Source organism: Hydra viridissima, unplaced genomic scaffold, assembly GCF_058129835.1.
Source record: "Hydra viridissima isolate aposymbiotic clone 2 unplaced genomic scaffold, HvirCarnegie_v1 scaffold_2, whole genome shotgun sequence".
NCBI lineage: Eukaryota > Metazoa > Cnidaria > Hydrozoa > Anthoathecata > Hydridae > Hydra > Hydra viridissima.
In genome coordinates, this window is record NW_028324301.1 from 26,211,852 (window position 1) to 26,228,221 (window position 16,370).

A 16,370-nucleotide genomic window follows, 5' to 3' on the forward strand; every position below is an offset into this window, starting at 1 on the left:
AAAAAAACAAACAAAAACAAAAACAAAAAAACAAAACAAAAACAAAACAGAAAAGGGAGAATGAGTGAGTCGACTGATTTCGCTCAACTGTCTTAAACGAGAAGTCATAAACGTTTGCTTGTGCCAGCAAGTTGCAAATTAAGTTGTTAATGAGCTGCACCGCAAAAACTTAACCCACAGTTTATTAAGCATATTAAGCCTTTGCTGACATGTTAAGACATTTTAAGCCTTTGCTATTATCATGAGGCTTTTTTGCTCCACGAGCCAAAAAAGTACGCTAGAGTTGTTGACAAACTGCATCGCGGTCGAAAAGTGTAATTACGCCAACACTTTTATCCGTTTAAGCATTTCGTTTTCGCACGAACAACAATTAAAGCAGCTCGTTGAGCTTAACGACGTTCGTATTTTTTTTCGAAGCCAAAACTTCGGCTATAAGTAGAGTGAAGAGGCACTTCGAAAAACAACAAAGCTGTTCGCAGTCGATAGCAACGAGCGACAACATCTCTGCGAGTCTGGCATCAAGGTAAACATTTTTTTTTACATTTTCATTTGTTAGTGCCACTTTTGTGTACATTATGTATTCAAAAATTTCTTGCTGACGCTAGATTTTTCGTTTTCAATGAACAACAGTTGCAACCTCTAGTCGTTTGCTAAAACAGCTTGCTAGGACAACCAAATCAATCATATGTTGTGAAAATTTCTTTTTGTTCAACTGACTAAGGAAGATCGAGCGAACGCTTTTTTTTTTTATAACTTGTTTGTATCATATTGCTATTAAGAAAACAGCGTTGTGTATACTAAACGTGACATAATTGGCAATTATCCGTAACTAAAAATAAGATAGAAATTACAAACTTGATACCATATTTTAATTACTCTAACAAAACTAGACGTCATCGCGTGAGAAAATAAATGTTTATGACACATAACCTATTTTTTTGTTTTTTTTTTTCTTCTCTTTTTTCCTTTTAATCTCCTCTCCTTTCTTTCGTCCAAAAAGCGTTTTGATTTTTGCCTCGCCACAAGCGATGAAATCGATAAAAAAACCTGCTCGGACATTCTCAATTCTCAACAACAAAAGCAATCAAAGTTCTAGCTCTCGAGCACGTGCGCCAACAGGTTGATGAAACCGTTCAAATATGCTCGATCGCTAGAATTTAAAAAAAAAAAAAGAAGCAAACCAGAAACAAACCAAAATAAAAAAAAAACAAAAACAAAAATGGACATCTTTAGAACGCTTAAATTTTATAAAATATTTTCCTCTGCGTTTTTAACCAGCTAAACTGTCGTAAAGTTTTTTCGGTGCAGTTCATTTAAAAAACTTAGTTTTCAACTTTTAAACGTTTTAGACTTCTCGTTTAAGGCAGTCGAAAGAAATGAGTCGACTTGCTCTCTCTCTCCCTTTTCGGTTTTGTTTTTGTTTACTTGTTTTTGTTTTTTCTTCGTTTGCCTTCGTTTGCCTTTGTTTGCCTTTGTTTGCTTTTGGAAAAGTTGTCGCCATGCGAGACTTAGTTTTTTTTTGGCTCAATTTGTGATTAAGTGAAGTTCTAGTCTTGAAAGTGTGCAAAGTGTGGGCCAATCTGGTGGCTGGAGTGATGACACGTGAATGCTGGAAATTCCAGACTTTGAGCGGATTCAGCGTACATAGAAAGAAAATGTAACATTCACGTGGGTCTCTCCTAAGCTTGCCATTGGTCGGTCTGCTGGCCTTAAGTACCCCCCCCCCCCCCCTCAACGTCACGTTTGCTCAACTTTCTCGGTCTTTGGCGCCCAAAGAAAGCTCGAGGAAGGATAAAAATGGCGAGGTTTCGGTACTGCGTTTTCTGTTTTTCCTATTTGTTTTTGTTTGTTTGTTTGTTTCGTTTGTTTGTTTATTTATTTAATCGTTTTTTTGTTTGTTTCGTTCGTTTGTTTGTTTGTTTCGTTTGCTTCGTTTGTTTTGTGATGTTTTGTTTTCCCTTCTTGATGGCACAAAACAGAAGCAAACAAGACTTTCGGTTATATTCGGTTATATTCGGTTCAATAAAAGTTTGTTGGTTTCTGCACAACAACAACAACAACAACAAAAGTCCCTCTGTCCCTCAAAAGCAGTTTCTCCTCTGTCCTAAAGAAGAGCCTCTTTGTAATCGATCTTGTCTGAATGCAGCTCTCCTTTTGCCTACAGGTTTTTATTCCAACCCTTTTGTTGTTGTTAGTGCCATGTTGTTGTTATTGTTATACTCTGTAAAAGCAGTTGTTGCTGTTGTACTTGTTTGTTGTTTCTAAAGACACTGTTGTTGCTGCTGTTAGCGCTGTTAGTAATCACCCACTTGGCTTGTATTTTTGTTTCTTGTTTTTGTTTTTTGTTTTATTTATAAACACTCTCTGAGTAAGTGATGCTGTTGCTGTTGTTGTTGTTACAGTTGCAATGAGTGTTTGTTAATGTTCCCCCACTTGGCTTGTTTATAATCTATTTTATTTTATCAACACTCTCTGAGTCAGTGATGGTGTTGCTGTTGCTGTTGTCGTTATTATGCTTGCAATGGGAGTTGTTACTGTTCACCCACTTTGCTTGTTTTGTTTTTGTTTCTTTATTTTATCAACACCCTTTGAGCCAGTGATGCTGTTGCTGTTGTTGTTGTTATAGTTGCAATGAGTGTTGTTAATGTTCACCCACTTTGCTTGTGTTTTTGTTTTTGTTTATCAACACCCTTTGTGTCAGTGATGCTGTTGCTGTTGTTCTTATTACAGTTGCAATGAGTGTTTGTTAATGTTCACCAACTTGGCTTGTTTATAATCTATTTTGTTTTATCAACACTCTCTGAGTCAGTGATGCTGATGCTGTTGTTGTTATTGTGCTTGCAATAAGTGTTGTTAATGTTCACCCACTTTGCTTGTTTTGTTTGTGCTTTTGTTTTTCTTTATCAACACCCTTTGAGTCACTGATGCTGTTGCTGTTGGTGTTATTATAGTTGCAATGAGTGTTAATGTTCACCCACTTTGCTTGCTTTATTTGTTTGTTGCTTTTTTTTTTATCAACACCCTGCGAGTTAGTGATGCTGTTGCTGCTTTTGTCATTTTACTTGTATTTATAGTTGTTACTGTTCAGCCACTTTGCTTGTTTTTTAATCTGTTTTATTTTATCACCACACTCTGAGTCAGTGATGATGTTGCTGATGCTGTTGTTGTTATTTTACTTGCAATGATAGCTGTTACTGTTCAGCCACTTTGCTTGTTTTGTTTGTTTGTTTGTTTGTTTTTTTTATCAATATCCTCTGAGCAAGTGATGCTGTTGCTGTTGTTGTTGTTATAGTTGCAATGAGTGTTTGTTAATGTTCACAAACTTGGCATGTTTATAATCTATTTTATTTTATCAACACTCTCTGAGTCAGTGATGCTGATGCTGTTGTTGTTATTATGCTTGCAATAAGTGTTGTTAATGTTCACCCACTCTGCTTGTTTTGTTTGTGCCTTTGTTTTTGTTTATCAACACCCTTTGAGTCACTGATGCTGTTGCTGTTGGTGTTATTATAGTTGCAATGAGTGTTAATGTTCACCCACTTTGCTTGCTTTGTTTGTTTGTTGCTTTTTTTTTTATCAACACCCTGCGAGTTAGTGATGCTGTTGCTGCTTTTGTCATTTTACTTGTATTTATAGTTGTTACTGTTCAGCCACTTTGCTTGTTTTTTAATCTGTTTTATTTTATCACCACTCTCTGAGTCAGTGATGATGTTGCTGATGCTGTTGTTGTTATTTTACTTGCAATGATAGCTGTTACTGTTCAGCCACTTTGCTTGTTTTGTTTGTTTGTTTGTTTGTTTTTTTTATCAATATCCTCTGAGCAAGTGATGCTGTTGCTGTTGTTGTTGTTTTAGTTGCAATGAGTGTTTGTTAATGTTCCCCCACTTGGCTTGTACTTCTGTTTTCTGTTTTGTTTTGTTTTTGTTTTTTTTGTTGTTTTTTTTCTCAACACTCTCTGAGTAAGTGATGCTGTTGCTGTAGTCGTTGTTATATGTTGCAATGAGTGTTTGTTAATGTTCACAAACTTGGCATGTTTATAATCTATTTTATTTTATCAACACTCTCTGAGTCAGAGATGCTGATGCTGTTGTTGTTATTATGCTTGCAATAAGTGTTGTTAATGTTCCCCCACTCTGCTTGTTTTGTTTGTGCCTTTGTTTTTGTTTATCAACACCCTTTGAGTCACTGATGCTGTTGCTGTTGGTGTTATTATAGTTGCAATGAGTGTTAATGTTCACCCACTTTGCTTGCTTTGTTTGTTTGTTGCTTTTTTTTTTTATCAACACCCTGCGAGTTAGTGATGCTGTTGCTGCTTTTGTCATTTTACTTGTATTTATAGTTGTTACTGTTTAGCCACTTTGCTTGTTTTTTAATCTGTTTTATTTTATCACCACTCTCTGAGTCAGTGATGATGTTGCTGATGCTGTTGTTGTTATTTTACTTGCAATGATAGCTGTTACTGTTCAGCCACTTTGCTTGTTTTTTTTTGTTTTTGTTTTGTTTGTTTGTTTGTTTGTTTTTTTATATATCCTCTGAGTTAGTGATGCTGTTGCTGATGCTGTTGTTGTTATTATGCTTTCAATGAGAGCTGTTACTGTTCACCCACTTTGTTTGTTTATAATCTGTTTTATTTTATCAACACTCTCTGAGTCAGTGATGCTGATGCTGATGCTGTTGTTGTTATTATGCTTGCAGTGAGAGTTGTTACTGTTCACCCACTTTGCTTGCTTATTGTCTATTTTATTTTGTCAACACTCTCTGAGTCAGTGATGCTGATGCTGATGCTGTTGTTGTTATTATGCTTGCAATGAGAGTTGTTACTGTTCACCCAATTTGCTTGTTTTGTTTTTTTATTTGTTTTTTTGTTTGTTTTTGTTTTGCTTGTTTTTTTTTATCAATACCCTCTGAGTCAGTGATGCTGTTGCTGTTGTTGTTGTTGTTATAGTTGCAATGAGTGTTTGTTAATGTTCCCCCACTTGGCTTGTACTTTTGTTTTCTTTTTTGTTATGTCAACACTCTCTGAGTCAGTGATGCTGATGCTGTTGTTATTATGCTTGCAATGAGAGTTGTTACTGTTGTAGTTATGTCTGTCATTTGTCCTTGTTAGCAAGTTCTATTTGCCCTCTCTTGCCTTTTTTCAACACAGTTTCTTTCTTTGAGTCATATGGTTGCGAGATCCTCTCAAACTCCATCTCTTTATTTATTTGTTTCTTTTCTTTTTCTTTTTTTTTTTCTCATTCTCCTTCTCATAATAGCAATCACTGCTGCCACCATGCATGTAATGCTAGTTGCTCTCATTCTTTTTCATTTGCTAGTGGAAACTTTGTTTCTTCTTGTTGCTCTCTTTTCTTTCTTTTTTTCTCTTTTGCAGAGGATTCGAAAAAACACAGCTCTTCCCTGCAGTTGTAAACATTCCAGGATTGGATGCAGGCAGAAGAAAAAAACTCTCACTGACTGGTTTCCTTTTTTTAGCAAAAACCGTTGCAAACAAACACCTGAACATGTCTTCTTCACAAGAAAACAACTCTGTTGTTGCTTCTTCTCCAAACTCTAAAGCAAAAAAAAAGAAAAGAAAGCAGTCACAAGAACAGAGAGACTTAAAGCTCAAAAACAAAGTCAGGGCCGCATTAGTTGCAGCGTGTGGCTCCGTAAACAGGGTTGTACCTTTCTATGGTACCAAGAAGAGGTACGCTGTTAGCTGTCCGATGCCTTTGTGCAAACATTCGTCCACAAGCATTAAAAGACACTTGACTAAAAAAGATCATTCTTGGACTTTGGATGAAGCTTCCATCTTTTACTCTGCAATGGTCAGGAAGTTTCAGCATGCTCGTCTCGAACGCAAGTCCGGCTGTCCAAAACCTTACCCCTGTTTGCAATGTTGGAAGTATTACGACCGACTGGACATACACTTGAAAGAGACTCATTTCTACGATTCCAAGATGATCAAACAAAAGATTGCAGAGGCAAAGCGATACGACAACGAGAAGCTCTATGTCCCTCAATTTATTCGACCTGCCTTCTTTGGTATTAAGCCAGTAGCTGAACAAGCGTCTGCATCAGGCTCTGCATCCTCTGCTCCTGGGCCTTCCTCCTCTTTTTCTTCTCCGGTTCTTTCCTCTGATCCTCTTTTAAGCTTGCCCTCACCAGTTGCTGGTTCGTCCGAGGCTCCTTCTGCAAACCAATGCACCTCTGTAGAAAACAAAGAGCTGAACACCGAATCCGTCCTTGACTCTGATTTCGATTCCTTAGAGCACTTGGTTTCCAGCTCCTATGTCTTGACCGAAGAAAAGAGACTCTTGTTTCAGCTGGACAAAGATGCTTTTCACTTTTATTACCAGTCAGCAGATGAGCTCTTCAGAGACTTTGAAAAGTGGCTTGTGGTAGCCAACAACAACACTTGGTCACAAGCAAAGATCTACAAAAATGCAGTTGTGGAAATATTGACTTGTTGTGACAGCACGTTGACGCTGCACCCAAACGCCCTCACCAATTCCAATGTTTTGGAGGATAGATACTTCTCCTTGCACTTTAAGAAAATTCAGCTCAATTCCAAGCTGAGTGAACTTGACCAAACAAAAGCCATGTCTTGTCACACGTTGTACAACCGCCTCGTCTCCCTTTGTCTCCTGTTTCGTTTCAGTGAAGCCAGAAACGTCTATTTCGGACTTTCTCATGAGGCCATCCGACGTTTGCGCTGCAAGGTGGATGAGTTGCGAAAAGTGCTGAGGCCCTTTCGTTCTTTGAGGAGGAGCCTTGTGAAAAGAAGAAAAAGCATCAACATCATCAATGTCAGTTTGCTGACCGAATATGGCAAGTCTGCATACGTAAGAGACTTAGTGGAATCGATTAGAAAGGCGTCTCTTCCGCTGACTAGAGACAATGCTGTGTCTCTACGAAACCATCTTCTGCTCTCTGTCACTGTAATTAACAGTTTAAGAAAATCTAACATTGCTCTTTTAAACATTAGAGACTACATGGCTGCTGAGAAGAGTGAGTGTGGATATTGCATTGTGCAAGAGCGCTACAAAACAGCATACAAGTACGGAGCCAAAAACATTCTAGTGCCGAACGACTTGAAAGTGTTGATCGATATTTATTTGCTGAGATACAGAGACCTTCTTGTCAACGACTCTCACTACATGGCTGCAGACACCAAGACTGTTTTGGAGTTGAGCGACTGCTACAGGCCCCTTTTTCCTTCGGTGAGAGCCAACAAAGACGAAGGTGTGACACTAGGTGCAACTAGAGTGCCTGTTTACCAGATGGGTTCCTCTGCTATCACCTCTAGCCTGACGTCCTGCTTCAGAAAAAGCCAAGTAAACATTCCCATGAAGCGTCTTACTCCCACTTGCATTCGCGGTTCGATAGCCACTTACTTTGCCAACAACAGCAAAGAAGATCGCGAGCGGTTTGCTACACTCTACATGAAGCACAGCAGACACACAATGGATAGCTTTTATGTGTCCCAGTGGAACGCTGCAGAGGAGTTGCGCTTTGCCCTGGGCATCGGACAGTCCTTCGGAGTCATAGAGTCTTTGACTGTTGAAAAGTCTGAGAGACCACCAAAGGAGGAGAAGGATGTGATGGACTGGCTCCGAACTAATGCAGAGGAGTACGGTTTTCATGATGTTGAGGACATTTTTGAGGAAGATTCAGACTCCGGTTCTGACTCTGAAGAATGTGCTGCTACTTTCGGTTGTACCACAGTGGTTCCATTTTCTCCAGCTGTAGAAAACAATGCTCCTTTAGAGGACAGCAACGAACATGTTGTAGATTTCTTGTGTGAACCTAGCTCAACTCCTGTTTCGTCTGTTCCTTCTGAACAAACAATCGCTGGTCCAGTTCTTGAACTATCCTCTGCTCTTGCACAACTAGTTCCTAATGAACAAGCTGTTTGTATGGATGTAGATCAGACTCTAGCTGTTCCTGTTGGCACAGCTTGTTCTCCTCTTGCATTAACATTATTTCCTGATGAACCGGATTTTATTGAACACCATGCACAACTTTCTCCAGTTTACTTTAGTGAGCAAGTGGTTGCCAAACCTGTTTCTGCTGCTCCTGCTCAACAAGTTGCTTTCAGTCCTTCAAAAGAGGTCTTTTCTGTTCTGCTGGAAACAGTGTCTAATGTTGCTTCACAGCAAGATAATCTTATGGCTGTCACACGTGTTTTCCATGCTCCTCCTGAAGCTGCTCTTCTTGAACCTGCTCTTCTTGAACCTGCTCTTCTTGAACCTGCTCATAAGCAAGTGGTTGCCAAACCTGTTCATGTTGCTCCTTCTCTGCAAGTTGTTTTTAATCCTTCAAAAGAGGTCTTTTCTGTTCCTCTGGCTCCTAATCTTGTTGCTCGTCAGCAAACGATGGCCAAACCCAGTTTGTTTCTTTCAGCTGTTCCAGTCCAACAGGCTGGTACTGTTCTTGAAAAACAGCCCTCACCTGGTGCTGTTCAATCTGTTGGTAGTCTATTTAGCCAAAGTCTTGCTTGTACATCCAGAGGTAAATTCTTTTTGATTTTTGATTTTTATGCAAATCTCAACACGCTTTCAAAAAATAAAAATGCCCAAATTAACTCCTTGCCCTATTGTTATTGTTAAAGCTGTAAAAAAAAAAAAAAAAAAGAAAAACAATAAAAAAAACAAAAAAAAAAACAAAAAAAACAACACAGAAGTGTGTATGTATTTGTTGCAGGACTAATTCTGTGATTGCTTAAATGTTTACACAAGTGAATGATACTAAAACTGATTATGTTTTAGAAGTAAAAGATCCAAGAAGAAAAAAAATCAAGTTGGAAATGCCATCTTTTACTCAAGAACACATCGGTAATGTAAAACCTAATTTATACAAACATATATAAACACAAACCTCTTCTTGCACAATTTCAGATGGTTAACTGTTAATAAAAACTAGCCATCATTGCTAAGTGCACTTTTAGAAAGTTGTGTCTACCCGATTTCTAATGATGAAGTTAGAAACATCACCGTTAGAAATCATGCACAGCTTGTTATTATCTCTAACACTTAGAAACTGTTGATGGTTTTTTTATGAATTAGAAAAATGAACATGGTTTTATTTTATTTCAGGATCAACTCAGCCAAGAACAAAGGAAAACAAAGCAGAAGTTAGCCAATGCCAATTAGGTAATCTTTCAAAAACCAGTTATTGCTATCAGTGCAAACAATAAGGTCAACAAAAAAAACAAATAAAAAAACAAAATTAATCTTGTCATGCTTCAGAACCAAATGAATATTCGATTTAATCTCTTTGTGTTATGACTTGAGTTTGTAAAATTTTAGATGAAATAGTTGAAAAGCTGAATGCTTGCCCTGGCCACAACGAATGGTTCAACACCAGAAGTTTTCCTCGATGTGCAGCTTTAGTGTTGGCATACATCTTGCAAGACGTGTTTACAGATGTAAGCTCAAGTTGCTCGTACAAAGATTACCTTGGCATCTTGGCAAATCATAGCAGTGACAAGCTCATTCATGTCTTGCAAAAGTACTCCTACCGAAGCCATATTAAAGACAAAATTAAAAACATGAAGCTAAAAATTCAAAAAGAGGGTAGTTTAGAAAAGTTTGTTCAATATGGCAATATAGTGAGACCATTTATGTAGTTTAGAAAAGTTTGTTCAGTTTGGCAATAAAGATGGGCCTTTTGTGTAGTTTGTTTTCTCTATGCTTTTGCAAATATATTTATCTGTTTCGCTAAATACATAATAAACAAGAAGTTCTGTTAAACTGTTCTCACATTTCTTATTTAAAGATAGTTCAAACTTTTTTTATCTTTAAAAAAAAAAAAAAGTCGTTTTGTTATTCTGTTAACACTTTTAATAGAGTTGCATTTAGAATTACTTCTGATGTTTTTAAGAGTTTGTTAAAAAGCAAATTAATATTTTCTGTGATGTTAAACTGCATAAGTGAAATTTAAAAAAGGAAAACTGCTCCAACCATTTTTCGGAAAAAGAAATCAAAAAGTTCCTTATTTTAAAAGATCTAGACATCCATTTCTTCTTCAGCAAAATAGCGAGGCTTTTTTTATGAACTCTTACTCTCTATTTTTTCATATATTTACACAAAGGATTTTATTAAGTTCAATGTAAACATACATAGAAGTATATTATGTTTTTTTTTTTGTTTGTTTTTTTTTTATGGTGTCTAACTTTTGTTTCACTTCTATTTTATTTTACGTTTATCTTGTATTTTATCATGCCTTATTGGTTTTTGCGTTTTGTGATGTCAAGCTGCGTAAGCTAAACTTAAAAGAGGAAAACTACGCTAACTTTTCTTTGAAAAAATATTCAAAAAGTACCTTAAAAGAGAAAGCACACGAATTTAAAAAGTTGTATCTTGCCATCCAATTCTTCTTCTGCAAAGTAGTGAGGCTTTTGCTCTCTAATTTATCTCTATTTACGCAAAGGGTTTTATTTCAATGTAAACACGTATAAAAGAATACTTTGTTAAAAATAATGTTAAAGGAGTTGCGTAAAAAAAACGTCTGAATAAACTTTCTTTACAAAAAAAAACAACTAAGAAACAAGCGCGCCTAAGAAAAACCAGATCGCGATTCACTAAGTCAATAGACGAAAGAAACAAACTTTAAAAAGTCTTTCTAGACAACAAATTCTATTTTTGGCAATGCAGTTTTTGTATTTATGCAACCTATCTTTTGTTTCACTTCTACTTTATTTTACGTTTACCTTGTATTTTGTCTTGCCTTTTTGCGTTTTGTGATGTCAAGCTACATAATCTAAACTTAAAAGAGGAAAACTAGGCTAGTAGAATATTATGTTGTTGGTTTTATATGCAGCCTAACTTTAGTTTCATCTATATTTTGTTTTGCGTTTATCTTATATTTTATCTTGTCTTTTTGAGTTTTGTGTTTTGTGATGTCAAGCTACATAAGCTAAACTTTAAAGACCTTTTTTTTGAAAAACTATTCAAAAACTACCTTTAACAAAGTAGCGAGGCTTTTTATGCACTTTTACTCTCTAACATACCTATATTTGCGCAGAGGATTTTATTTAACTCAATGTAAACATACATAGAAAAATATTGTTACCCGTTTATTTTATGCAGCCTAACTTTAGCTTCATCTGTATTTTATTTTACGTTTATCTTATATTTTATTTTGTCTTTTTGAGTTTTGTGCTTTGTGATGTCAAGCTACATAAGCTAATGTTAAAAGAGGAAAACTACGCTAACCTTTTTTTGAAAAACTATTCAAAAACAACCTTTAACAAAGTAGCGAGGCTTTTTATGCACTTTTACTCTCTAACATACCTATATTTGCGCAGAGGATTTTATATAACTCAATGTAAACATACATAGAAAAATATTGTTACCCGTTTATTTCATGCAGCCTAACTTTAGCTTCATCTACATTTTATTTTACGTTTATCTTATATTTTATTTTGTCTTTTTGAGTTTTGTGTTTTGTGATGTCAAGCTACATAAGCTAATGTTAAAAGAGGAAAGCTACGCTAACCTTTCTTTGAAAAACTGTTCAAAAACTACCTTAGACATAATCTAGATTTAAAAGAGGAAGACTACGCTATTTTTGCTTTGAAAAAACTTTCGAAAACCACCTTAATCGATAGAGATAGCACACGATTTTAAAATGTTGTATCTAGTGATCCACTTCTTTTACACCAAAGTAGCGAGGCTTTCTATGCACTTTTACTCTCTAACATAGCTATTTTTGCGCAAACGATTTTATTTATTTCAATTTAAACATGCCTAGTAGATTATTATGTTGTTGGTTTTTTATGCAGCCTAACTTTAGTTTCATCTATATTTTATTTTGCGTTTATCTTATATTTTATCTTGTCTTTTTGAGTTTTATATTTTGTGATGTCAAGCTACATAAGCTAAACTTTAAAGAGGAAATTTACGCTAACCTGTCTTTGAAAAACTATTCAAAAACTACCTTTAACAAAGTAGCGAGGCTTTTTATGCCTTTTTACTCTCTAGCATACCTATATTTGCGCAGAGGGTTTTATTTAATTCAACTTAAACATACCTGTTAGATTATTATGTTGTTGGTTTTTTATGCAGTCTAACTTAAGCTACATCTATTTTTCATTTTACGTTTGTCTTATATTTTATTTTATCTTTTTGTGTTCTGTGATGTCAAGCTACATAAGCTAATGTTAAAAGAGGAAAGCTACGCTAACCTTTCTTTGAAAAACTATTCGAAATCTATTTTTGAGATAATCTAGATTTAAAAGAGGAACACTACGCTAATTTTGCTTTGAAAAAACTCTCGAAAACTACCTTATTCGATAGAGATAGCACACAAGTTTAAAAAAGTGTATCTAGTCATCCACTTCTTCTACAGCAAAGTAGCGAGGCTTTCTATGCACTTTTACTCTCTAACATTATGCATTTTACTCTCTATTTTTGCGCAAAGGGTTTTATTTAATTCAATTTAAACATGCCTAGTAGATATTTTATGTTGTTGGTTTTTTATGCAGCCTAACTTTAGCTACATCTATTTGTCTTATATTTTATTTTATGTTTTTGTGTTCTGTGATGTCAAGCTACATAAGCTAATGTTAAAAGAGGAAAGCTACGCTAACTTTTCTTTGAAAAACTATTCAAAATCTACCTTTGAGATAATCTAGATTTAAAAGAGGAACACTACGCTAATTTTGCTTTGAAAAAACATTCGAAAACTACCTTATATTTTATCTTGCCTTTGTTAGTTTTGTGTTTTATTATGTCAAGCTTCATAATCTAATCTTAAAAGAGGAAAACTGCGCTAACTTTCCATTGAAAAAGTACTCAAAAAGGACCTAAATCGATATAGATAGCTCACGATTTTAAAAAGTTGCATATAGTCATCTTCTTCAGCAAAGTATCGAGGCTTTTTATGGATTTTTACTGTCTAACTTTCCCATATTTGCGCAAAGGAATTTATTTAGTTCAACTTAAACATGCCTAGTAGATAATTATGTTGTTTGTTTATTATGCAGTGTAAACTTTGTTTCATCTATATTTTACGTTTATCTTATATTTTATTTTGTCTTTTTGAGCTTTGTGTTTTGTGATGTCAAGCTACATAATCTAAACATAAAAGAGGAAAACTACGCTAACCTTTCTTTGAAAAACTATTCAAAATCTACCTTTAACAAAGTTGCGAGGCTTTTAATGCTTTTTTACTAACATACCTATATTTGCGCAAAGGATTTTATATAATTCAATTTAAACATGCCTAGTAGATTATTATGTTGTTAGTTTTTTATGCAGCTTATCTTTAGTTTCATTTATATTATGTTTTAGGTTTATCTTATATTTTATCTTATCTTTTTGAGTTTTGTGTTTTGTGATGCCAAGAATTTTAAGCTAAACTTAAAAGAGGAATGCTACGCTAACCTTTCTTTGAAAATCTATTCATAAACTACCCTAGACAAAAGCTAGATTTAAAAGAGGAAAACTACGCTATTTTTGCTTTGAAAAAACTTTCGAAAACCACCTTAATCGATAGAGATAGCACACAATTTTAAAAAGTTGCATATAGTCATCCACTTCTTCTGCAGCAAAGTAGCGATGCTTTTTATGCACTTTTTCTCACTAGTTTGCTTATATTTACGCAAAGGAATTCATTTAATTCAATCCAAGCATATATAGAAGATTATTATGCTATGATTTTTTTTTTCTTTTATGCAGCCTAACAATTATTTCACCTATATTTTATTTTACGATTAACTTTTATCTTACTTTTCTTTTTTGAGTTTTGTGTTTTGTGATATCAAGCTACATAAACTAAACTTTAAAGAGGAAAACTACGCTAACCTTTCTTTGAAAAACTATTCAAAAACTACCTTTAACAAAGTAGCGAGGCTTTTTCTCTCTAACATACCTATATTTGCGCATAGGATTTTATTTAATTTAATGTAAACATACCTAGTAGATTATTATGTTGTTGGTTTTTTATGCAGTCTAACTTTAGCTTCATCTGTATTTTATTTCACGTTTATCTTATATTTTATTTTGTCTTTTTGAGCTTTGTGTTTTGTGATGTCAAGCTACATAAGCTAAACTTAAAAGAGGAAAGCTACGCTAACCTTTCTTTGAAAAACTATTCAAAATCTACCTTTGAGATAATCTAAATTTAAAAGAGGAACACTGCGCTATTTTTGCTTTGAAAAAACTTTCGAAAACTACCTTATTCGATAGAGACAGCACACAAATTTAAAAGTTTGTATCTAGTCATCCACTTCTTCTACAGCAATGTAGCGAGGCTTTTTATGCACTTTTACTCTCTAACATACCTATATTTGCGCAAAGGATTTTATTTAACTCAATGTAAATATACATAGAAGAGTATTGTTACCCGTTTATTTTATGCAGCCTAACTTTAATTTCATCTATATTTTATATTGCGTTTACCTTATATTTTGTCTTGCCTTTGTTAGTTTTGTGTTTTGTTATGTCAAGCTTCATGATCCAATCTTAAAAGAGGAAAACTGCGCTAACTTCTCATTGAAAAAGTACTCAAAAAGGACCTAAATCGATATAGATAGCTCACGATTTTAAAAAGTTGCATATAGTCATCTTCTTCTTCAGCAAAGTATCGAGGCTTTTTATGGACTTTTAATCTCTTATTTACCCAAATTTGCGCAAAGGACTTTACTTAATTCAACTTAAACATGTCTAGTAGATTATTAAGTTGTTTGTTTTTTATGCAGCCTAACTTTAGTTTCATTTATATTTTATTTTACGTTTATCTGATATTTTATCTTGTCTTTTTGTGTGTTGTTTTGTCAAGCTACATAAGCTAAACTTAAAAGTGGAAAACTACGCTAACCTTTCTTTGAAAATCTATTCAAAAACTGCCTTAGACATAAGGTAGATTTAAAAGAGGAAGACTGCGCTATTTTTGCTTTAAAAAAACTTTCGAAAAATACCTTAATCCATCGAGGTAGTACACGAATTTACAAAGTTGTATCTAGTCATCCACTTCTTCTATAGCAAAGTAGCGAGGCTTTTTATGCACTTTTGAGTTCTAATTTATCTCTGTTTACGCAAATGGTTTTTGTTTATTTCTGTGTAATGATATACAAAAGAGTATTTTGTTAAAGATTATGCTGCAGGAGCTGCGTAAAAAAACTCTGGTGACCTTTCCTTAAGAAAAAAGCAACTGAGAGGCATGTGCGCTTTAGAAAATTCAAATCGCGATTCACCAAATTAAAAGACGAAAAGAACGAACTTTAAAAGCTCTTACTAGACGTTTGTGTTTATGATAGGCAATGCAGTTTTAGATTTTATGCAGCCTAACATTTGTTTCATCTATATCTTATTTTACGTTTATCTTATACTTTATCTTGCCTTTTTGAGTTTAGTATTTTGTGATGTCATGCTAAATAAGCTAAACTTTGCTAATTTTTATTTGAAAAAATATTCAAAAACTACCTGAATTATAAAGCTAGATCTAAAGGAGGAAAACTACGCTAACTTTTCTTTAAAAAAATATTTAAAAACTACCTTAAACATAAGCTATATCCAAAAGAGGAAAACTATGCTAACTTTTCTTTGAAAAAATACTCAAAAACTACCTTAAACATAAGCTAGATCTAAAAGAGGAAAACTACGCTAACTTTTCTTTGAAAAAATACTCAAAAACTACCTTAAACATAAGCTAGATCTAAAAGAGGAAACCTACGCTAACTTTTCTTTGAAAAAATATTCGAAAACTACCTTTAAACATGATTTAGATTTAATAGATGAAAACTACGCTAACATTTCTTTGAAAAAACATTCAAAAACTACCTTTAAACATGATTTAAATTTAAAAAAGGAAAACTACGCTAACATTTCTTTGAAAAAATATTCAAAAAGTACCTTAATCGAAAGAGATAGCACGCGAAATTAAAAAGTTGCATCTAGTCATCCGTTTCTTCTTCATCAAAGTAGCGAGGCGTTTATGCACTTTTTATTCTCTAATTTATCTCTATTTACGCAAATGGCTTTTGTTTATTTCAATGTAAAACTTTTCAAAAGAGTATTTTGTTAAAGATTATGCTGCAGGAGCTGTGTAAGATAACTCTGGTGACCTTTCTTTAAGAAAAAGCAACTAAAGTAGATGTGCGCCTAAGAGAATCCAAATTGCGATTCACTAAATTAAAAGACATATACAACAAACTTTAAAAGTGAAACTATTTTTACAAGCGTATTTGGTAAAGATGAAATGTTCTTATGACATTTTAACGTTACGAAAAGGATTTTCTTCAGTTCAAATATTTATTACAATTTAAAGTGTTAAATAATGTTACAGAAACGACCTAAAACGCCTGTTGTATTAATTTAAACGAACAAAATAGATAAAAAAAAAAGAAAAACTATCATTAAAAAAAAAAAAGAAAAAAAGAAAAG

The 16,370-nt window shown here is 34.2% G+C and overlaps 1 protein-coding gene across 1 annotated transcript; it reads left to right on the plus strand.

The window, feature by feature from the left end:
• The first annotated feature begins 1,739 nt into the window (after positions 1–1,739).
• Positions 1,740–9,659, plus strand: LOC149892636 (uncharacterized). Its single transcript, XM_090080012.1, has 5 exons — positions 1,740–1,811; positions 5,473–8,493; positions 8,751–8,816; positions 9,078–9,134; positions 9,291–9,659. The coding sequence occupies exons 2-5, from the start codon at positions 5,502–5,504 to the stop codon at positions 9,608–9,610; spliced, it is 3,435 nt and encodes a 1,144-aa protein (XP_089936138.1). The 5' UTR covers positions 1,740–1,811; positions 5,473–5,501; the 3' UTR covers positions 9,611–9,659.
• Positions 9,660–16,370: the final 6,711 nt, after the last annotated feature.

What these genes read in the sequence shown, in the direction of transcription:
- LOC149892636 (XM_090080012.1), top strand. Translation starts at nt 5,502, where the DNA reads ATGTCTTCTTCACAAGAAAACAACTCTGTTGTTGCTTCTTCTCCAAAC. An exon ending in TTTTACTCAAGAACACATCG is followed by an intron (nt 8,817 to 9,077) that starts GTAATGTAAAAC and finishes ATTTTATTTCAG; the next exon opens with GATCAACTCAGCCAAGAACA. An exon ending in AGTTAGCCAATGCCAATTAG is followed by an intron (nt 9,135 to 9,290) that starts GTAATCTTTCAA and finishes GTAAAATTTTAG; the next exon opens with ATGAAATAGTTGAAAAGCTG.